Raw genomic sequence first — 22,798 nt, forward strand, 5'->3', positions numbered from 1 at the left:
ATGTGTTGTTCAGTGCCTCTATCTCCTTAACGTATTTTCTGTCTGGTTGATCTGTCCTTTGGAGTGAGTGGTGTGTTGAAATCTCCTAAAATGAATGCATTGCATTGTATTTCTCCCTTTAATTCTGTTAGTATTTGTTTCACATTTGTAGGTGCTCCTGTGTTGGGTGCATAGATATTTATAATGGTTATATCCTCTTGTTGGATTGACCCCTTTATCATTATGTAGTGTCCTTCTTTGTCTCTTGTGCCTCTCTTTGTTTTGAAGCCTATTTTGTCTGATACAAGTACTGAAACTCCTGCTTTTTTCTCTTTATTATTTGCATGAAATATCTTTTTCCATCCCTTTACTTTCAGTCTCTGTATGTCTTTGGGTTTGAAATGAGTCTTTTGTAGGTAGCATATAGATGGGTCTTGTTTTTTTTATCCATTTAGTGACTGATTTGTTTTTCTGCTCAGAGTTTCTGCTGGACCTCGCTCTCCAGCGAGACAGAGGTGCCCCTGCAGGGTGGGTGCACTGTCACAGGCTCATGTTCTGGCTGTTGCTGCTGACATCCTGTACAGTTCCCCTGGGGCTGATTGGTGCATTCAGACCATTTACATTTAGGGTGATTATCGATAGGTATGTACTTATTGCCATTGCAGCCTTTAGATCGGTGATTACCAAAGGTTCAAGGGTAACCTCCTTACTATCTAACAGTTTAACTTAACTCACTTAGTATGCTATTACAAACACAATAAATGCTCTTTTTCTTTTTCCTCCTTTTTCTTCCTCTTCTATTCTTTATATATTAGGTGTCATATTCTGTACTCTTTGTCTATTCCTTGACTGACTTTGGGCATAGTTGATTTGATTTTGCATCTGCTTAGTAATTAATTGTTCTACTTTGTTTACTGAGGTTTTATTTCTTCTGATGACAGCTGTTTAGCCTTAGGAACACTTCCATCTATAGCAGTCCCTCCAAAATACACTGTTAGAGATGGTCTGTGAGAGGTAAATTCTCTCAGCTTTTGCTTATCTGGAAATTGTCTAATCCCTGCTTCAAATTTAAATGATAATTGTGCCGGGTAGAGTTTTCTTGGTTCAAGGCCCTTCTGCTTCATTGCATTAAATATATCATGCCACTTCCTTCTGGCCTTTGAGGTTTCTGTTGAGAAGTCTGATGATAGCCTGATGGGTTTTCCTTTGTATGTGCTCTTTTTTCTCTCTCTGGCTGCTTTCTGTCCTTATCCTTGATCTTTGCCATTTTAATTATTATATGTCTTGGTGTTGTCTTCCTTGGGTCCCTCGTATTGAGAGGTCTGTGCACTTCCATGGCCTGAGAGACTATCTCATTTCCCAGATTGGGGAATTTTTCAGCAATTACCTCCTCAAAGATACTTTCTATCCCTTTTTCTCTCTCTTCTTCTGTTACCCCTATAATGAGAATATTGTTCCATTTGTATTCGTCACACAGTTCTCTCAATATTCTTTCATTCCTAAAGATCCTTTTTTCTCTTTGTACCTCAGCTTCTTTGTATTCCTGTTCTCTAATTTTTATTTCCTGTACTGTCTCCTCTACTTCATCTAGTCTGCTTTTAAATCCTTCCATTGTGTGTTTCATTTGAGGTACTGAATTCTTCAACATCTGTATCTCATACCTGAATTCCTCACTTAGTTCGTTAATATTTTTTTGTAGCTCCATGAGCATGTTTATTATTTTTATTTTGAAATCTCTTTCAGGAAGATTGATGAGTTCAGTTTCACTTCTGGAGTTTGTAGGATTTTTGTTTGAACCAGATTCCTTTGACATTTCATATTTGTAGGTGGCGCCCTCTAGTGCCCAGAGACTCTACTCTCTGGAGCTACTCAGTCCCTGGAGCGATGGGGGTGGTCGCAGGCGAGCAGCTCTGGTGACTGTCAGGAGGAAAGAGCTCTTTCCATGCTTCCTGGCTGCGGTGCCTGCCTCCACTTCCAGGGCCCATGGGCCAAGAGAGCAGCGAGAAGCCTGTATGCTTCACACTTGTAGCTGCCATAGGTGGGGCTGCCCTTTATCTGGCCTTGTGCAATGGCAGGGGCGGCTGGTTTGTGAGCTGGTGCCAGCCAGGAGGAAGGTGCAGCATGGTGCATATCGCAGTGGGGGGCCTCATAGCTGCATAGCCGTCCAGGGGGATGGAGCACCAGAAGCTCCTGAAAGTTCCCAACTGGCTGGGCAGAGTGCATCCATACAGTTTTGTCCACTGTCCTTTCTCCTGAGCAGCAAGCTCTGTGCAATCCTTGCCCCTTTAGCAGCCCTCTAGCTGTTAGGAAGTCTCTCAGACTGCCCACCTTTCTTTTATCCCAGAGCAGCCGGATGTAGATACGTGTCTTTCACAAACTGCTGGAATCTCAGTCTCTCACAGTATGCTGCCTGTCTTAGCTTTCCAACCCCACTGATGTGCAGAGAACCACATAATGTATGTTCATGCTCCCAGAACAGATCTCCAGGGCTGGGCATCAGCAGTCCTAAGCTTCCACCCCATCCCTGCTCCATTTCTCTTCCTTCCTCCAGTGAGCTGGGGTGGGGGAAGGGCTTGAGTCCCTCCGCATCACAGCTTTGGCATTTTACCCTTTTCCTTGAGGTCTGCTCTGTTCCCTAGGTGTAGACAGTCTGCCACAGTCTTCTTTCCTGTTGCTCATACAGGATTAGATGTATTTGCTCTATTTTCAAGTCATATGTGGTTTTGGGAGGGGGTTTCTGTCTCACCTCTCATGCCGCCATCTTTTTTTCAATGCTCATTCTTTTTTAAGTTGCTACAGCTTTTACCTTATACAGACTCAGGCTGATTAGTCATCATCTTAACACCCACTTAGACACTTAGAGAAAATTTTACCAACTAGAGTCGCTTAACTCCTCTTATTCTGTGTTAAGACATCAGCTGAAGTCCTGGGAGAGAACTTGTGGTCCCCAGGAACAGGGTTTACCTGGAGGTGTGTGTGTGGGGTGCTTATGCAGCAATATAAGGGTGAGGCTTTTCGTTCTGTTTTTGGTGGCTGTATTCAGGTTCTGTTTGGCCGTGCCCTCTGAGCAATCTGTCCTCGGATTGTGGGGCAGTGAATAGCAGCTGCTCAGGACCATAGTAGCAGGAAAGGAGCAAGGAGCCCAGGTGGTCTGAGCTGGCCTGGGCCAGGGATGCTGAGTCCTGGCCTCTGTTCACCTCCTTGCAATGACCAGGTATATGGAGTCTGCTCCTCCCTGTGATTTCTCATCCTCCTTGTGGTTTCTGCATCAAATAGCTATAGAAGTGGCCTCAGCATTGTACAGAATCTTTAGTGGAGAGAGGGTGTCCTCAGTGCTGAGCTTCCCAAAGCCCACAGGGCCATCAGGGCAGGGGCAAGTGGCATAGTGTTTCCCATGACTGCCTGATGGTTTTTGCTCATCAGCAGGAGTAGCCGAGCCCAGAGAGCCAATTGGTCACTGATTTGTTTTTCCTCTCAGAGTTTCTGCTGGACCTTGCTCTCTAGCAAGACAGAGGTGCCCCTGCAGGGTGGGTGCACCATCACGGGCTCATGTTCTAACTGTTGCTGCTGACATCCTGTATAGTTCCCCTGGGGCTTGGTCCCGGGGCTACACTGTGGCCCCTAGAGAGGCCAGAGGCCAGATCAGTGACGGTAAAGAGCAGGAAACTCAAAGAGGGGAACTTGCTGTGTAGATGGCCTTTGGGTTGTCAGCAGTCTGTCCAGCAGAGTCCTTACTGTGTATGAGTGATGAGGACCAGAGGACCCTCTGATGGCCTTCTCCCAAGGCCCTGTGGCTGTGAGAGTGGTTTCCCAGCCTGAAGGTGTCCTGGAAACCAGGGTGTGGGGGCTGGGCCCTCTCCCTGGGGTTTAGAGCACCCAGAATAGGATGGCTGAGGATGGGGTCCCAGGTGCTGCTTGCTGCAGACTTTTCTACCCAAGGTCTTGTTGGTTAGACTGGTTGGAGGGACCCTGTGGATGGACTTGACCCACTGCAGTTAAACAAGAGTAAGCTCTACCTGAAAAGCAAAAGATTGCTAGGATGAATATTTCAACTGTTACATTAAAAGAGGCAATTTCTTTCCTTTCTCCATCCACATCCATCTTTTCTCCTGGACGGTGAGGCAGGGGTGAGTTAGGGGGAATGGGGAGGCTCTGCTCGCCCTTTGACTCAGCTTGTGCTGGTGTAGGACAGGAGCACCCCCAGAGCGTAGTCCCTAACCTGTTTTGGGTTCCTCATCCCTCTGGGAATCTACTAAAAGCCATGGACCATCTTCTTAGAAACAGTGGCTGTGTGTACATTAAAGTAGATGTTTTCATGTGAGTGTGGGGTTTCATAAACTCCTCGAGTCTGCCATGCATGCTTATTGAGAGCCCCTGCACCGGTATTTCTGGAACTTCAGGTGGGTGGGCACCTGTAAGCACCTTCTAACATGGCCCAGGTGGTGGGCAGGTGCTTGTGCAGTTGGGTGAGTTTGGGTTTCAGGAGGCCTTGGCAGTTCCGTTTGGCTTTATTGTCGCAGTGAAGCATTGACAAGGGGCTGAGAAAAGGCGGTATATATCTTTGCCATGCTGGAAATGGCCCTTCTCTCGCCAGGAGGCATTTTGCAGCTCCATTTGGATGGGAGGGAACATTTCCTGAATGAAACCCTATGAAGTCTTAGGTGTCTGCCATTCTCCCATAATAGCTCTTTCCACATAGGAGTTTCCAGAAATAACAAGCCTCACTAAGATCCTGTGTGTGACCAGCAGATGGGCTGAGTGCACAGCCTTGCTAAGTGGTTGTTTTCCTTTCCTACTTCAGACCTTTCCCTTCCCCAGCAACCCCTGCACCCCCACCGAGCCCCAACACACCCAGGTCATCATCTGCTCACTGGAGCTTGATCAAAGTGGGTAGAAGTCACAGCATCTTGCATCAAATCAGGGGACACAGGCTCTATCTGTTGACATGGAGGCCAGCAACCTCCCTACAGAGTTGGAGGCATGTAGGCTGGTCTGGTCTCGGTACTGGTTCTTGACTCTCACACACTTTGAGTACCGTTTCCCAAACTGATTGTTTGAGAAGGAATGGAGCTTCTGTCCCAGCAATGTAACAGGCGGGGAGCGAGCAGGGACCTGCCCCCTGCTCCCTGCCCCAGGTGTCTTCCTCAAAGGGAGCTGAGATTTAAGTCAGTTGTCCACAGGACAAAGGCTAGCTAAGCCCTTTATCCTGAAGGTCTTCATCCTGGGCTGTCTAGCAGGAGCGGTTTTCAAGGTGAGAAACAGAGCAACCCGGTGGCATAGAGAGAGCCCCGAGGCTTTGAGGCCCAGGGGCTTTGAGGCCTGAGCCGCAGAGGATGATCCCCATCTAACCACTTCCAAACCATTTAGACCAGGAAAAACCAAGCAGGTTACAAATAGTTGTGGTTACCTGCTTATGAGATAGACAGTTTTAGTAGCTGCATGTATGTGAAAGTACCTACTTTGGACAGGACTGAAGACCTTATTGGTCAGAGAGACCAGGAGATGAGATTTAGTGGAAGCACAAACATGTCTCTGATTTGAATAAGCTAATTTTCTCAAATGTCCTCTTTTTTTGTCCACAAAATAGCTTAGTAATAACCCCTTTCTCCCTACCTCACTCAGCTCACTATAGCTGACCATAGTAAGGTGTGGTATCACTGAAAAATCCTGGGGGGCTAGGGGACTGCATTTTGGGGCCCATTGTAGTGATGTCAGTGGTGTGGGAATGGCAGACCCCCAAGCAGTTGTCCTTACGCCTCCTGCAGTCCCATTCCAGGCACTTGGGTCTCCGGTCAGGGAGGCATTCAGGTCCCCCATTCCCCCAGCTCCCTGTTTTCCCGGCTAAAACGAGTTTTCCCTTCTCTCTTCTTTTCCTCAGTCCATAGTGGCCTTTCTGAAGGATCCGAAAGGGCCTCCACTGTGGGAGGAAGACCCTGGAGCCAAAGATGTTGTGCACATTGACAATGAAAAGGTAATTTCCTCCCCATTAATGCTGATAGGTGCTGGAAGCTTCCCCAACCAGGGTCCATGAGAAGAGCTGCCCAAGGAAATGAGAAATAGTATTCCGGGCCCAGCTGTGCCTTCCTCCATGGGACCCGGGCTGGGCTCTCTGACTTGATTCTCTTTCCCAGCTCCATGGCTGGCAGGAGATCACAGGCTGATTGCCTGCATGCAGCTTCTGTAACTCACTGCTTTATTTCATGTATTTTAATGAATTCAGATTTTCCTTACAACAATATTCATTTAAATGTCTTCTCCTTATTATGTAGTCCAGTTGTGGCTGGGATGGTCATTGTGGTTTTTGTTTTTTTAGAGTGGGTTTTGTTTTGTTTTGTTTTTTAAGAATAATCTGAGGTTTGGGTTGGATTTCCCTGAGACCTGAGGTTTGGTCAGGTCTCTATAATTCTGAATCATTGTGTTACTTTGAACAAATTATTTACCCTCTTAAGCTTCAGTTTCTGGATTTGGCAGAAAGGGCGGTTGTGGGATGGAAGGGTGGTTCTGATTTATGGTCTCCATACAAAGCTGACCTTCTTTCAAAGCATGCCCCACCTAACCTGCACGTGCAGCTCCACCCACGTGTAGCTGTGTTTGTGTGGCATATGTGTGTGTACCTTATTTGCTTAGCTGTGCCTTTGTGTGGGGATGGGCAAAAACACTGTTACATTCCAAATGGTCTCTAAGGCAAGCCATGCTTTTTTGTAGATGGAAGGAGAATCTTCATTTTTATCTTGGTAACATTTCATGTTACCTTATCTTCCTCAGCCTCCTGTCCCTTTTCATTTAAAATTATTGACTCTTGGTGCTTGTTAGTGATGCCATTTCTACTTTCTGGAGGAGGGATTGTGTATGATCTTTGTGGGCTAACCATGCAGGTCAGTGGTATTTTGAATTCAGGTGCTGGGCATCAGTTTCTCTAGGATAGAAAGTGCTGGTATCTTCAGCTAGAAGATAAAGCCTTTTTAAATAGCAGGTTGGGGACAAGGGAAGAGGGGCAAGTATCAGGAGGGGGTCACACCTCTGCCTATAGCTATGACAGAAGAAGTAGCTTCAACTGATGGTTGCTCCTGGGTAGATTTTGTGATAATACAGGTTTTTAGCCTCTCTGGAAAGTGATTGTCTGGAAATAATAAGCAGAAATATATATTTTTTCACACCTGTAGGCAATCCTCTTGTTGTGGTACTTTGCGCTATTTTCTCTCATGTAGAAATACAAGGTGAAGCTGCTTGGCTAATGGAATCCCCACATAACTAAAAGTTCCAAATTCAAGTTTGCATTGCTGATTCATATTTGTAAGCTTAGAATTCCAACTTATTGAAGGTTATTAAACATCTTCGAATGTAATATAGTATTTGTTATTACTCAAGGCATGAGACCAAATTGCTGCAGGCTCAGAATAACGTTTTCTTCTCAGATCTTTCACCAGGTTTTATCTGTAGGGACCCCAGAAAATTCATTTTCAAAGTGTTTGCATTCTCCACCCCTAGTCAGGGTCAAAGATCTTGGTTAGTAATTCTGCCTTAAAACGAGTGCACTAACCCTCTATTTACATAAGTTTATTATAAAATGTTTTAAATTCCCACAAAATCTTTGTAATCTTTTTTATCGAACTGAAAAATTATAAGTACTACATATCCATCATAGAAAATTTAGAAAAAAAAAAAAAATCACCCTAACCTTTCCCATCAAAAGATACCCAGGGCTTGTATTTGCTGTAGCCTCCCAGGCTTTCACCATAATGCACGCATAAATAATTTGACTTACTGGGGTGTCATTACATTTTAGATGCTGTTTTGTAACTTGCTGTCCCCCTACTCCCCACTCAGTGTAACACACACATCTTGTCGTGACATTAAATATTCCTCTTCAGCGTCTTTCATGATGCAGGAGATCCAGTGCAGGATGGACCGTCATCCATTTACCTGATGCCTTGCCACTGCCGGGAAGCTGCGTTTTGAATCTCCTCTTAGTTTCCTTACTATTCCAAAGAGGAAAAACCTCTAATTTTCTTCTGTGGAAACTGGTTAGAGGAGCTTATTTTAATCAGAATACACTCTGTCATGGTGCTTCTCTGCCCTCCTTGATAGATTTGCTTTTTCCCAAACATCGTTGTTGCTCATTGGGAGAAGAGTCTCCTAGTCTGCTTTACACTGGAGTCTCTCCATGAGCAGTGTTGTGACCATTTGTCTCTGTACATTTATTGTGATTATTTAACAGATAATTATGTATTGCCTAATAATGTGCCAGGCAGTGTTCTAAGCGTTTTGCAAATACAAATCATCTGCTTAACTTGTAACCTCCTGGGGGCGGGAGGCATGCCTTGTCCTTATGCCACCAGGTGCATAGCGGACCCCTGGGGACAGTCCTGGGGATGTGGGTGGTTGTGGTTCCAGGAGCCAGGGGAAGAGATTAGCATAGGTTAACCCCGTGTTATTTGAACAAGCAGATCCCCATCTGGCCAAGTCAGGTAGGCGCGAAAACAAACCCCCCACCAGGACAAAACCAGTCGATAGATCAGGTAGATCATCTAGAAGAGGCAGTGTGGTCAGCAGCCTCATGGGACACAGATAACTCCTTGCGGTTCAGGTGGAGCTGAAGGTAAAACTGGTAGCCTGGCCGGAGGACTTTGTCCCACCAGGTGGCCTTGGGAAAGCCATTGTCTCCCTGGGGCCTCAGTTTCCCTGTCTGTAATATGCAAGGTGGTCTAGAATAGATGGTCCTGAGGTTCTTTCAGCTCCTGAGAAGCCATGACTCTGTACCAGCTGCCAGCCCCCAGGTCTGACGTTGGGATTTCTGCAGTGCTTGCCTCACACTGCCCACCAGGTGGGGCCCTGGGGGGATGTTGTCCCAGTTTTTGTGCTGTTTGTAATCTTATGATGTTTTTTCTTTTTGTGCTTCAGGACTTCAGACGGCTCCTGAAGAAGGAAGAGAAGCCGCTCCTGATGATGTTTTATGCTCCTTGTGAGTGACTGTTCTCCTTTGGGCCAGAGTTAGTTGTTCAGACCCCTGGCAGCTGGTGGTTGCCATGGGCGGACTGGGATCTAGCCCCAGGTCTCTCATTTAGAATGCCAAATCACATTGCTCACCCCCTCTCTCCATCTGTGCCTCTTTCCCCTCATCTTTACCTTTTCACCTGGCTTTTCCCTTCCTGCCATTCACGTCAGCGTTTTTCTCACTCGAATTGGCAGGCAGCCTGCCCTCTTCACCCCGAGATCTCCCAGCAACAACACGCATCTCCTTTCAGGTCCCTCTGCCTTCCCCTGCTTCCTGTGGGCCTGAAGCCTCCTCCTCCTGGTGCAGCCACACCTGGGTCTTGGTGCACCCTCTGAGGGGCTAATGGTACTCACCATCCAGAGGCTGGCCGGCCTTCAGGCAGCTGCTTGTCCAGCTCTGGCTCCTGCACTGCTCTGCTGGTGCCACCTGGGAGTGCTGGGGGTTGCGGGTTAGGGCCAGGGAGAAGGGGCCTGTATTTGGGTTTAGTCTCTGGATGAGGTGAGGGGCTGTGGGAACAGCAGAAGGATCATTCAGATGACAACCAGAAGACCTGGGTTCTAATCCCATTTATGCCCCCAGCAAGCTGGGTGACCTTGGTCAAGTGCTTTACCTCTCTGTACCTCAGTTTCTGTTTCTGTAAAAGAAGGGGTTGGGTCAGAGCAGTAGCTTTCAAACTTTTTGACTGTGTTTCACAGTATTAAAAATATTTTACATTCCAACCCAGTACTGTATGAATTATATGCAGATAAGCTGAAACAAAGGTTTCACAAAATCGAATTTGCCCTTACTACTTGCTACTTGCTATTCGCTCTACTAAAGGTGGTGCATACTGATATTTTCTTTGCTATTGTTTTATTTAAAAGTTATTGGTTTTTTCACTATGTCATAATTCTCTAATAAGGGTCAATTCTCTAATGAAGGTTTGACCCTTATTACCCAAAAACATGGCTGGCTGCCTGTTTTTGTAAGTTAATCTTTGTTGGAACACAGCCACATCTGTTCATTTACATGTTGTCTGTGGCTGCTTACAAGCTACAGCAGAGTTGAGTAGCTGACAGTATGTCCCACGAAGCCTCAAATATTCCTTGTCTGGGCCACTCCTGCCATCTCATGGGTCCCATCCCACCAATTGAAAACCCCTGGCTTAGACACTGTGCAAGCCCTGGAGCTGCAGCTCTGTGACCCTGTGACTTGATGTGCCCTGCAGGAAGCCCAAGGCCTAAGGGCTGCAGAGAGGGGCTGTATGTGGTGGGAGGTGAGTGTGTTGTGGCTCAGATGGGTGTCAGGGTGTTATAGGCTGTGGCACCAGGGTTCTGTTTATTCCTGAAAGCCTACCTCCTTCCTGTGTCCTGAGAAATTCTCTATCCTGGTGACCATGACTCCCTGGCTCAATGCCCTTCTGTGGGGTTCTGGTGGTTCTGCCTGACTTGGGCCTGTGGCTTGTTCAACAGCATTTTCCCCAGCCCACATTGACTGCTGGCTGTTCCCTCACTGGCCTCCCCTGAGACACTTCGCTGGCCCAAGGGTATGCCTGCCTGTCCTGCTTCTTGTTAGGTCTGACTCTGCCCAGAATGTTCTGCACCTTAACCCTGGGTCATTCTCTTTAGTAATGTTCACAGGTTGGTTTCATCCCTTTTGTTTCTCCTCTGAGGGGTCTTATTAACTGCATAGCTGCAAATTGCTTTAGGAGCTGTGGGGCCTGCATAGGCCCTTGAGGACAGGGCCTCCTTTGGCCTCTCTCAGGACCCTTCAACACATAGGTTAAATGAGATTAAAATGGTGTGTCAGCACACAGAAGGATCACAAGGCAGGATCTGGTATAACCATGACACTAGTTAATTGCATACAAAGAGTGGCTCACTAGCAGTTTGCACTTGAATGTGTGTGCCCTTCCAGCCCCTCACGCCCAGGCTATTTGGCAGTGTGCCCATCCTACTCATCACATCACAGCAGGCAGAGATGTGAGCATAGTTATTATCCTTACATAATTGAAAGCTGGGGTAGGAGAAGTTAGGTTTCTTGTAGGTGTCAGACCAATCAGCAGTGGGGGGGCCACGGGGGGAACTACTAAGTCCACACTAGTGGTGGAGGGGTTGAGTTGGCTGGGCCTGGGTCCCACGTACCCCAAGGACTCTTGTTGTTTTTAATGACATAAACTTGTGCTTTTACTATACCAGTCCAATCAAACCTTCATGGCCTCAAAATTTAGCTTATTCCTGGGAAACACTAATTTCCCAACTGGGAGACCTTTTAGAACTCTTTGATCTTTTGATCATATTTGGGGTGAATGAACCCAAAGACAGTGGGAGCCTTTAGTTGTGACAAGGAATCTGGGTCCCTAGGATCTACTGTCTATTTAGTAAATGCTTGTTGACTGAATTAATGAAAAATAGAAGGGCTGACTGCTCTAACTTTTGGGGTTTGAGACTGACAGTTAGTCTTATCTCTTCCCCTGCCTCCCAATTGAGTCAGCTGAAAGATAGGGTCAGATAGGGATTGCAGTACCAGCTCTAATTTTGGTAAACCAAAACTGGGGACTGGCTTGGCCTGTGGCTTCCTATTACTCTATTACCACCTCTTTCCCCCAACAACTAATTCACCCAGAACTGCTGGCCTCCACCACAGGGACAGATGGCTATGTTACCACTTGTGTGGGGGGCATGGCAGATAATGCTGCTGTAGGCTGCAGGCAGGCAGAGCTGGAAGAGAGAGGCCCCACCCATGGGGATAGGTAATAAATTAAGTTCCTAATGAATGTGGCCCAGTGGGTGTCAGATTCCCACCATCTCGTCAAGTCACCGAGTAAAGAATGGGTAAGCTGCAAGTGTCCCCTCACCCTTGTTTTCCTTCCTGGGGAGTGGAGTGACATCCTGTGTCCCCTTGGACGTGTTTCCCCCATCACAGATCTGGAGACAGGCTCAGGTGTCCTGTTGACTGAGCCTCCCTGCTGGGCGTCAGGTGCTGCCGCCTCCCGGGTGTTGGCTCTACCCTGACTGCCGGCAGGGCAGGTGCTGTCTCCACAGGTGAGAGAGCTGAGGCTCAGGCCTCTCACGCGGGGTTACGCAGGCAGCAGTGGTCAGGCAGAGATGCAGAGCTGGGTCTCGTTCTCCCCAGAGGCAGGCTCCCTCTTCTGTGCTTTGTGGCCTCCCAGTGTCCCTGCCATGTGCCATCACCTCCACGGCTGGTGGAGCGTGGGCATCTGGCGGGGTTGACGCTCTTGTCCCTGTTCCCATTCTCTTCCCTGAATCCCCATGGTGGGAACCGTGTCCCTGCCGGGTGACATACTCCCTCCATCCTGACACTTGTGGGCGAGGGGCAGTTGCGGCAGCTGCTGGAGAGATGCGTCTTGTCTAAGGGCTGATGCCGTGGGGTCACACCACAGGCTGGCCTCACGACAGAAGCGGCTCCTGTTCTCCCAAGTTTCCCTGAGTCTGAGCCTGAACTGATGGCATGAGTGCATGCCCAAGCTGAATATGCTGGTGTGTGTGTTCCTCTGTCTGCCGAGCAGGGTTTGGGGGAGGGTCCATGGGCATTTGGGAAGGTTCATGTCAAAGTATCCTACATCATAATCTCATCCAGTAGATTTGGTGCTGGGGAGGTTCAGGTGGTCCCAGGGGAGTTTTGATCTGCTCACAATTCTCCAGTGTTTGTATCTGGCCTGAAGGGAGAGAGCACCTCTCCCATCTGTTTTATTCTGCCCACAGTCTGCCGAGGTGTTAGCTAGAGCTTGTCAGCTGGCTGCCGTGCGGCCCTGTCCCTACTGTGCTGTGTTGAGATGAGTTCCAGCCTAATTCAGGGTTCTAGGCAGCTTTGGGGTCTGCAGCCTCCAGATGCATCTCCGAGCTGGTTTTGCAGCAGAGCAGCTATCAGAAAGAGTAACAGCCTTGCACATCAGAGTTCCTAGTGTCTAAAGAAACCAGTGCTCATGTCCTGTTGGGTCATTGCAGAAATGTGACCTGGTCTGGTTGAAGGGAGGGGTGATCTTAAGTCAAGATCACTCTAGTAGTGGTTGTTTGGGATCTAGTTATCTTGGCCCTGAGTCCCCAGGGCTTGTTTGGAGGAGCATCACAGAATCCTCTGACTTCAGAGCTACAAGGGGCCTGAGGTGATCTAGTCCAACTGTCCCCATTGGCCACAAGCCACAGCCCAGACTGAGAAGGTGCCCTGTCCAGGACCATCCAGGGAGTCAGGGGAAGGTGAGCACTCGGGTATGCCAATCCTGGCCCCGTGCTCTTCCCACGGGGCCAGGGCCAGCACCTTTCCCACTGTTGCCAGTCACTGTGTGATTTTCCCTGTTGGTGAAAGAAAAGCAGCAGGAACATCCCAGAGGTCACTGTATCTGGGCTTGCATGTTTTCTTCCTAATGGCATTCGATGCAAGTTCATTTGTGGCCCTGACCAGGCAGAAGGAAGGCTTTTAGCTGTGCATGAAGAGGGTGCTTTCCTGACACCTCATCCGGTTCCCTGAGTCCCTGTTGAACTCATTAGAGCTCTGAATCATCCAGTGCTCCCAGCTGGGTCAGTTCCACATTATTGAGTGACTGCTGGCCAGTGTCCTGTTTAATGCCATGGAGATGGGAAGGTCTTTGGAGGCCAGGGCTCTGCCTCCTGTTCTGGAAGTTCTCAGGGCAGGACAGTCCTGTGCTCTGGACGCTGGATAAGTGTTTGTTGGTAGTGGTCAGCCTGAGGGAAGGGACGACAGAGTGCCGGGGTCCTGCACCCACTGTAACTGAGTTTGGTTTTTCTCCTGCCTGGACTAGGGTGCAGCATGTGCAAGAGGATAATGCCGCATTTCCAGAAGGCTGCGACCCAGCTGCGAGGCCGCTGCGTAAGTGACGCCCACTGGCCAGGCAGGGCTGCCGACTCCAGCTTCCCCATCTCACCTCGGGAGCTGGCGGGAAGAGGGGTTTGGGGAGAAGGCAGATTTTGCAGTTGTGAGGAGGACTTACCCTATTGCTGCTAGCCTGCTGGCCTGGGCATGTGGCCAAGGCCTGTCCTTGGTGAATGCTGAGAACTCCACAGAGTTGCTGGTACCAGGAGAGCTTGGCACCTGTCAGAGGCCAGTGGAAATAGCTAGGAAACCAGCAGAAAGCACACGTGATGCTGGAGCCAGGGGCCAACCGCAGACTGGTTCAGGGGTCCGGAATTACTGGGACTGGGCCCAAAGCGGGCCGAGGCTTCCAATGCTGGAGAGCCCCGTGGCAAACAAAGAGACACAGTGACTAGTGGTGGGCCTGAGTCACAAGTGGGTTAGTGGGGCAGTTTCCTGCCCAGGGTTGCCGCGGTCCTGTGGTTCCTGTGGGGCAGGAGGGCTGATGGAAACCACAGAAGAAGGAGGCGGTGCAAAGGGCAAGCAGGAGACCTGAGCACCAGGCGGGCTCTGCAGGAGAGTGAGTGGCCTGTACTGCAGAGCAAATGGGACAGGCTGTCTCAGGGATGCCCACCTGTCGGGGACAGGATGGGAAGAGGAGCCACTGAGGAGACAGGCCTTCGGAGGAGCAGGAGCAGCCAGGAGGTCGCAGTGAGGGTGGAGGTGCTGAGCAGATGGACCTCCCCTGGGGCCGAGGGTCTCTCACCCAGGGACTAGTGGTCCTGTGCTCCCCCCACCCTGCCAGGCTTGCCTCTTCTGAGTCATCTGTCTGTCCATTTTTGCATGACCTTGCGCCACAGAGGTGTCAGGGGTTGGTTGGTTTTTGGTTTGGCTTTTTTTTTTTTTTCTTTGTGACAACAGATAAAGAACTAGTTCCTCTGGGGAGCGTATAAAAATCCATACACCTTTCTTGAAAGGTCACTGGGAGGAGCCGCCTCAGTGGGGCTGGCCAGAGTCCCATTAAGGGAGTTCTGAAGCCTTACAACTGCATCATGGTCTTTATGGATCAAATTAAGTTGGTGATTAGTTCAAAGTCAATCCAAAAAATTTAAATGGCAGCACCTGGGCATGGCGATAGTCCTACTAGCCAGCTGCAAGGTCGGCCTGCAGAGACCCAGTGCTTTCTCTTCTGACCTCATTCTGGGTCCTGCTTCTTCCTCACTAATGAATTTTTAGCAACTTGCCTGGAGACGTTTGGCCTTGGGGCACACATACATCACTGGGGAAGTCTCAGTCCACATTTTGGGGCCTCAGTAGACCCCGTATTTTAAGATTACTTTGCCTGGAGAAAAGACTTAATTACCCACAGTTCTCCCTCCCTACATCTACAAACTGCTCAGCTTGACTTTCAAACTCTGCTGCCTTGGAAGGTAAAAGCTCCATCCCCAATCTGGTCATGAACTACCCTGCCAGCCCCATCAAAGCAGGTGAGCTCTTGGTGCCAGTGTACCTTCTGGAAGTTTCTTAGCCAGTGCTGCATGTACCGAACTCCATATCCCTCCTGTGCTCCCACACAGCTTGTCCCTGCCATGCATGGCCTAGTCCACCCACCTTCACTTTTATTCTAGATCACTGTATTCACCAGTGGATACTAATTATAATAGTATATTTCTCACTGCTTGAGTGCAGGGGCTCTGTTTGGGTCACATCTGTCTCATAATAGGAACCCAGTACATGCTGATAAATGAATGAATGGAGTGTGTGGCCTACCACTCCTGAGTCTACTTTATTTTAAGCCCTATGCTTACACTAAAAATGATGTTCCCCTTTTTAAAGTAAGCATCAGTTATTAAGGACAAAGTAGGGGGGACATTTGTGGGACCAAGGGCCTCCCTTCTCCTCGGGCCCTGGGCTCACACTAGGCTCTTTTGTAAGGTTAGCCCTGAAGATTACTTGTGTTAAGGGTAGCTGCTTCCAAAACAAGGGATTAAAAACAGTGCCTACTTCTCCTGCCTGGGCCCAGGTCAAGAAATATAAAACATGACTCTCCCAGTTCCTTAGCCAGCATTATGGAAAGTCAGAGGTATCGTCTGGGTGGTGTTAGTTTCTTGGCCTAGCGCATCTGTTGTGTGAACTCATCCGTTCTCTTTGTATTTTCTTGTTTGGTTTTTATTGTTGCTGTAGTTATGTTTGCCCTTAGTTTCTTAAGAAAGTACCTTCTGAAAAGTTGTCATCCTCTCCCAACTCCAGGAGGAGAAGGGTCCTGGCCATCAGGGACACCACTTGCTGCAGGCAGCCTCTGGAGACCTAGGCTCATGGCAGCCTTTGCCATTTTCCAAACTCAGATGTGCCTCTTTTTTGCTCTCTGTGATGTCTGCTGAATCATCGGCATCTGTCCCTTCTGCTCCTGCTAACTGACATCCTCATCAGCAGCTGTTGCTGCTCCCTGTCTCAGAGTAGCTGTCAGAATGAGCCCAGCTCCATCTTCCTCCTCTTTCTAGCTTTGCCTGTTTTTGGCGTTCGCACTGAGTTGTTTCCTAGCCTTAGCCATGATGGGCCATTGGGTGTAAACACCAGGACATGGGTCGGTTGCAGTGACAGATTTATGCAGATCAGACACTGGTGCTGGCTGTCACTAACCAGCTGGGAGATCTTGGGCAAAGAGCCTTGGATCCTCTGTTTCTTTATCTCTAAAACGGGATGGTTATGCCAACCCTGCCCACCTTACTGAGTTGTTGTGAAGGGCGAAGGGGTTAATGTGTGCAGATGGCTCTAGAGCCTCCAGACACTTCACAGATACAGATGCCTGGGCACCCTGCCCCTAGCTCTGTGCTTACTGTTTTCTCCCACTCACTAAATGGGGGTGCCCCAGTGTTCTGCTTTCTACCCCTTCTTTATTTTTATTAGCACATTGGAGCAAGGGACTGGCACTGTGCTTTCCTTTTCTCTTCCTGGTCTGTCCCTTGGTGGTTTTATCTACATCCATAATGTCAATAAAATGTAGCTCCATGGAGCCTGAGTCCTAAGCTCCAGTACCATGTGCAGAGAGCTCAGACTGTCTCTTCCTGGGAGAATGAAAACCCTAGATCCTAGCAGGTATACAAGTAAGGGCTTTGTAAGAAAGAAGAGTTCAAGAATGAGATAAGGGACCATTGGGCTTTGATTGTGGAGGTAGGCTTTAGCCTGTATTCAGTGGAATTGAAAAATTTTGTGCAGGGAATTGATGTAATGAAGAAAAGGATGTGGAAGATTAATCATCTGGTTGAATGTGCACCGACACCAGGGAGATCAATTAGAAAAAAGGACCTTAAAGCAGACAATTATTACCGGAACAGGCTGCTGAATCAGTCTAGGGAAATGAACAGAATATTTTTAGAGAGTTCAAGGGCTTCTAGTAAGTTCTATTCCAGACTTAGTCTCTCTGTATTCCTTGCAGCATCCCAAAAATAGGTTGGGGACAAAAATTAGTGGTTGAAACAAGCATTTATTGTGTGCCTGCTGTACATCAGGCATTATGCTAGGTACTAAAAACACTTGGAAAGACATGTTTGATGCCCCTCGTAATGGATTGGCCAAAGGCATCCCTAGGAAGATTTGGTAGGAAATAGAGAACTTAATGATTACTGAGCACTAGTTTGGCGCTAAAACCTGTGACCTGCCCACATTTCCAAACAAGGAGCCTCAGTGAGGGTGAGTGACTTGCTCATGGTCACACGACGACTCAGTAGAAACAGTCCTCTAAATCAAGTGTGTTTTCCCTAAAGCTATTGTTTTCCTTTTCCTCTTCCTATGTGTCCTTATGTATTGTTCAGCAAAATTCCACTTCCTGGTTTCTTCTCTGCTTCTGTAACTACTACTGGCCTTTTTGAACTTTCTTTCCCCTCTGCTCTACACTGCCTGCTTTGTGGAACAGCCTTCCTATGTCTGGCCACTCTACATATTCTTGTGAGAACAGATTTCAAAGTCCTCTTCACAGGTGCCTGACCCTGCCCTAGAAAGAAGGTTCCTGCTGCAGAAAAGGAGTTTTAGGGGACTCTGGGGTTGTCCTTAGCATTTAGAACTGTCATCAGTACACACAGCTACTAAAATTCTCCTGTCTCACTCAGGGGTGTTGCATATGTATACCCCTGCATCCAGAACATGTTCAGACCTTGGAGATGATGGTCAAATCAGTCTGTAGGTGATGGTCACAAATAGGAGGAAATAGTAGGGGAGGCCTAGCAGGGTCTGGATGGGGAGAGTCAGGCTGGTGGATTGCCACGCCATGGCTCTGTGAGAGCTGTGAGGCCTGAGAATTTCGTGCGGCCTGGGTGGGCCAGCCGAGGGCGGGCTGCAAGCATCAGGGAGGGGGTGAGGATGTTGCTGCACGGCCAAGTGGTGATTCTGTAACTTGGAAGAAGAGTATAACCTAGCTGACATGGGCCGAGAAAAGGCACAGTGTGGACTTGGGTGGCTGTAGCCCTACTTTGGGACTTGTTTGAACATGGTAGCAAGGCCAGGTTTCTTCCTCAACCCTCAGAACTTTGCTTTTTACTCTGGGATGGTTCTGCCTGCAGGGCAGCCTGTCTTCCAGAGCTCTTGGTCTTCATGCCCAGCTGGCTTCGCTTGCCAACCTTGCTCCCCTGCTGCTCCAGGCTGCTCGTCAGTCTGAGAGGCTTTGTATTGTTCATCTGTTCCTGGTGGGACAGTGGGACAGGCAGCATGTAGACAAAGTAAGAGTGTCTGCGGGGCAGAGGGTGGACAGGTCTGTTCTCCCTTGGCTCCTAGGTGCTGGCCGGGATGAACGTCTACCCCTCAGAATTTGAAAACATAAAGGAAGAGTACAATGTGCGTGGCTACCCCACCATCTGCTATTTCGAGTAAGTCCCCCGCTTCACCTCTGATGCTCTCTCCCCTCCATGATGGTGTTTGCTTCCCTGGCTCAGCAACCTTCTCTCTCCACATTTCACAGGAAAGGACGGTTTCTGTTTCAGTATGAAAACTACGGGTCCACAGCTGAGGACATTGTGGAGTGGCTGAAGAAGTAAGTGGGGTGTTCACACTGGTGTGGTGTGTGTGTGTGACCACATTTCATTTTTTTCTCCCTTACTGTCTGTCTGATGGGTAGAGGTATTTTTCAACCAGGACATCAGGTTTGAGAGAAGCTTCCACTGCAGGTCTCTCTGAAAGTAGATTTTCAGTTGAACACTTATTTCAAACATAACCTTGTATTAGGTGCCGTGAATCTACTAAGAAACACTCTGGTGCCCTAGGTTGCAGAGCGCTTTGCCAGTCACCATGCACTCCCCACAGATGCTGCTTCGTGGCAACCTGTGATCCCTGTTCTGTAATGAGATCAGATCCTCATAACGCAAAACCACCCTCTGACCTGGAGCCCCCACATGCAGGCAGGTGACTTTAGCATGACGAGCTGCCCCTGGCTAGGGTGTTGGCTGGAGTCTGTCTGCCACCCACCTCCCCACTCTCCTGGAAGCCACGCCAGGCCCTCCCAGCTGGGCGCGCACCCTGCCTGCCCTCACTTTGGCACTCAGCAGTCACGGCCAGTGTGTGGTTGGTTGGGCACAGCTCTTGAAATAATCACAGCTAACATTTTTGGGCTCAACTTTGTGGCTGGCACTGTTCTGAGCACTTAATGTGGATTCTTACGTAAACCTCAGAACAGCCCTGTAAGGAAGTTATTACTATTACACTTGTTCTGTGAATGAGGGGGCTGAGTGCTGTGGTGAGGTATCTCGTTGAAGCCCTGGCAGCCGACAAGTAGCGGGGCCGGGCCGGCTCCAGCTCCCCACGGCCCAGTTCCACTCCCTGGAGTCTGCTCCGAGCTCCTTCCCCGAGCTGCCAGAATGCTGGATGTTTATCAATGTCATTACCTGAGGGGCACAGAATTAATTAATTAGTCATCCAAAGATGTAGAAGTTGAAAATGTGTATTTTCAGAATGAGACAGGAGCATGAATTTTGTACCAAAAAACAAAACAAAAACAAAAAAAATCCAAGAAACAAACTGTCAGATTCTAAAGATTGAAACTCTCAGTCTTCGGTTCTGTCAGTTTCCGGGGACCCAGGAGATAAATCACAGTGACAGCACTGTGTTTGCATAGTGTCCTTTATTTCCTGGGAGCATTTTCACACCTCTTCCCATCTACGACCCCGCTTCCAGCCCCTGCCCGGGAAGGCATTGTCTTAAGCCAGGGCCTTCTCTTCCCTGTTTTCCTTTTTCAGTTGATAAGAAGCATGTCCTTTCCTCCAGCCAGACACCGCTCGCTGTGCTTTGGGGGAAGGTTTCAACAAATAGCAATCTCATTTGTCACAAGAGCATAAAATTTATCTGTCTCCCTCCTTCCTTCTCTAACCTTTTCTGGTTTCAAAATACACACTCATATCTTCTTAAAAGGATAAGGTTTGTTTGTTTTAAAAGTGTTCAGAGTTGCTTGCTAACCCTCACCAGGAGGAGCATATTGGTGGAGTTTCTGAGACAGGTCATTGTCTCCCGCTGGAGCCTGCCCCCCTCAGCTCTTCCACAAGACTGTCCTGCCCCCCCGCCCCAGGGCTGCCTCTGATCCCTGTCCTGGGCTGGTGCTTCCCCACTTTGCAGCCCCACCTTCCTCCCTCTCCTCACTCCCCACAGGAACAAAGGAAACTTTATTAGCAGTTTCTGGTCCATCCTTGGTCTGCAGGCTGAGAGGTTTGATGCGGTGACTCTGGGTCTCTCTGGACAGCGCCTCCCCAGACAGCTGTGATCACTGTGTTGAGGCACACACGGGGGGGACAGCTGCCCCAAAGGCATGACTACAGCCCACCCCAGGTGGCAGGGAGCAGGAAGGCCACCTCCACGAGGACCCCGGGGAGCCACCTTATCTCACACCCCCAGTAAGAGCCAACGATGTCACTGGCTGCCAACTGCCTTAATTTTTAAAAAATCTGTTCTGGTTTTAAGGCTATTCAAGCCATACATGTTACTATAGAAAAACTTTAAAAAATAGTTAAGCAAAAAGACAAGTTCCCCACTCCACTACCTGAAGATAACATTTTCTGATGTTTTGGTGAATCTCCTTCCACATGATCCCAGATGCCCTGCTCTGTGTGTGGTTTTCCCCTGGGCCAGGTGTTTTAAGTCTTCACTGGTTTTCCTCACAATTCTGGGGGTAGCAGTGATCCCACCTTTTCTGCTTCCCTGGGCCTCTTCATGGGATGCTCACGCTTTATGTGTGGCCAAGTGTAGAAGGACGAGCCTGGATCCTGTGTCTGACTTTGGCAGGTGGGGACTGTGGGAGACCAGGTGGGGAGTGCCTGGTGTGCATGGTGGCAGGGGGCTCTGGCCCAGATGTGTCCATTGTGGCACATGTGCCCTCATGTGTCAACGGCTGCATTTCTCATTCCTGCTCTGCAGGTTTCATGCTGCTGAGATGGGCTTGGCGGGCAGAAGGTGCATAAGCAGCTATGCATTTGACCCACTAGCCATTTCTGCCTATCCACTTTTATTCTGGCCTCAAGTGAACTGGAAACAGTCACAGAGCTCCTTTGCTTGTGCACTTGCTGTGTCTTCTCGCCCGTGGCTTGTGTTCCTGCCGCAGACAAGGGTCTTCTCGGTCCTGGAAAGCCTGAGTTATGGGATTGGACGGCAATGTAAAAGTCAGTGAATCTGCCCTAGCAGTTCCCCTTTTCATGTCTGCATTTCCTCTAGAATTGATGTAGTTTACCTCAATCCTGCTTAAACTCTTCAGAGAATAGGGTGTAAATGGATTTTGAGGTTGCCCACTCATGTGTGAATGATTTCTGTGATTTAAGTCATGATATCCAGGAACATTTGGATGGTATTTTATAGATTTACAAAGTACCTCACATCCATTTCTGTCTAGATGTACCTGAGAAGTAGAAGAAAGGCCTGCAAATTTACTGTCTTAGAGATGTTTTACGTCGCTGGTTGCCTGAGCTCCTAGAGCTGGGAGTGGAGAAAACAGGACTCAAACCCAGGTCTTCTGACTCCCAGCATGTGTCTCTTTTCCCTCTCAGCTGTAGATAGAAGGTTCTTACTTTTGCTGAGCTTAAGTTTCTTTCCCTGGAGCTCGTTGGTGTTGGTTCTCCTTGGGGCCATGGAAAATGAGTCTGATCTCTTCTCCCGGGTGGAGTCTGAAATGTCTGAGGATAGCTCTTGTGTCCCTGCACCTTCTCTGCTCCAGGTTAAACAGCTCCTTTTCCTTTAACCGTCCTGTTCTCATCCCATCTTTTACTCAAAATAGTACTGGGTAACTGCAGTGTGTTAGGGGCAGGAGGTAGAAGTAAGAGGGAGTCCAGTCTTCAAGGATACAGACAGTAAAAAGCATAATTCAGTAGCAGCCCTCGGCCTGACTTGTCCCTGATCCCTCTCTTTCCAGTGGGCCCTTTTACCACTAAGCCCAGCTCTGCAGTCCTCTCCAGAAAGTACACTTCCTGTTGTCCACTGGGTAGGAGAGTGGTGCTCCGCCACCCCAGCTACTAGAGTGAGGGGCAGGGTCTGAAGGCCTAGCTGCTCAAGCTTTCAGTGTGCCTCCTGTTCCCTGCCCCAGGCTGCAGCCCTGCCCCAAGGGGTGGAACTCTGCGTCCCCCGCTCTGTGTTCCCCGGAGCCTGGGCACAGCAGTGTGCTCCATGGCCCACCCCCCCATTCCCTCTCCGCACTGCAGGGTTCTGCCCGCTGTTTTGCTAAGTCGGTTTTCTAGCTTCTAAAATTGCACTGACCTGTATTTCTCTCTTGTTGTCTTTTTTCTTGTTCCCTTTGCTCCTTTGGGTTCATACTTTTTTTTTTTTTTCAATTCTTGTGCTATTAATTTAGGGCTTTTGGGGTGTAGTCTCCTGAGTTTAACTAGAAGTTTCTCACGTGCTTTTGTATGCTTACACTGCTGTGAAGTCATGCTTCTCCAGTCTGTGTGTATGCTCATGTTGGGTTTTAAAAAACTATTTTAATTTTTGAATAAATTCCATTCACATAATTAAAATAATTTTTAAAAGATACAGTTTTCAACTGTCACTTCCATCTGT

At 48.6% G+C, this 22,798-nt stretch overlaps 1 protein-coding gene across 1 annotated transcript in view; it reads left to right on the forward strand.

The window, feature by feature from the left end:
• PDIA5 (protein disulfide isomerase family A member 5) overlaps positions 1 to 22,798 on the forward strand; it is a 90,017-nt gene that overhangs the window by 36,453 nt on the left and 30,766 nt on the right. Inside the window, exons 6-10 of the mRNA XM_036883374.2 lie at positions 5,858 to 5,950; positions 8,881 to 8,941; positions 13,734 to 13,801; positions 18,551 to 18,642; positions 18,735 to 18,806. Coding sequence (XP_036739269.2) covers positions 5,858 to 5,950; positions 8,881 to 8,941; positions 13,734 to 13,801; positions 18,551 to 18,642; positions 18,735 to 18,806 — 386 coding nt within the window. The remainder of the gene's footprint in view (positions 1 to 5,857; positions 5,951 to 8,880; positions 8,942 to 13,733; positions 13,802 to 18,550; positions 18,643 to 18,734; positions 18,807 to 22,798) is intronic.

Source organism: Manis pentadactyla, chromosome 1, assembly GCF_030020395.1.
Source record: "Manis pentadactyla isolate mManPen7 chromosome 1, mManPen7.hap1, whole genome shotgun sequence".
NCBI lineage: Eukaryota > Metazoa > Chordata > Mammalia > Pholidota > Manidae > Manis > Manis pentadactyla.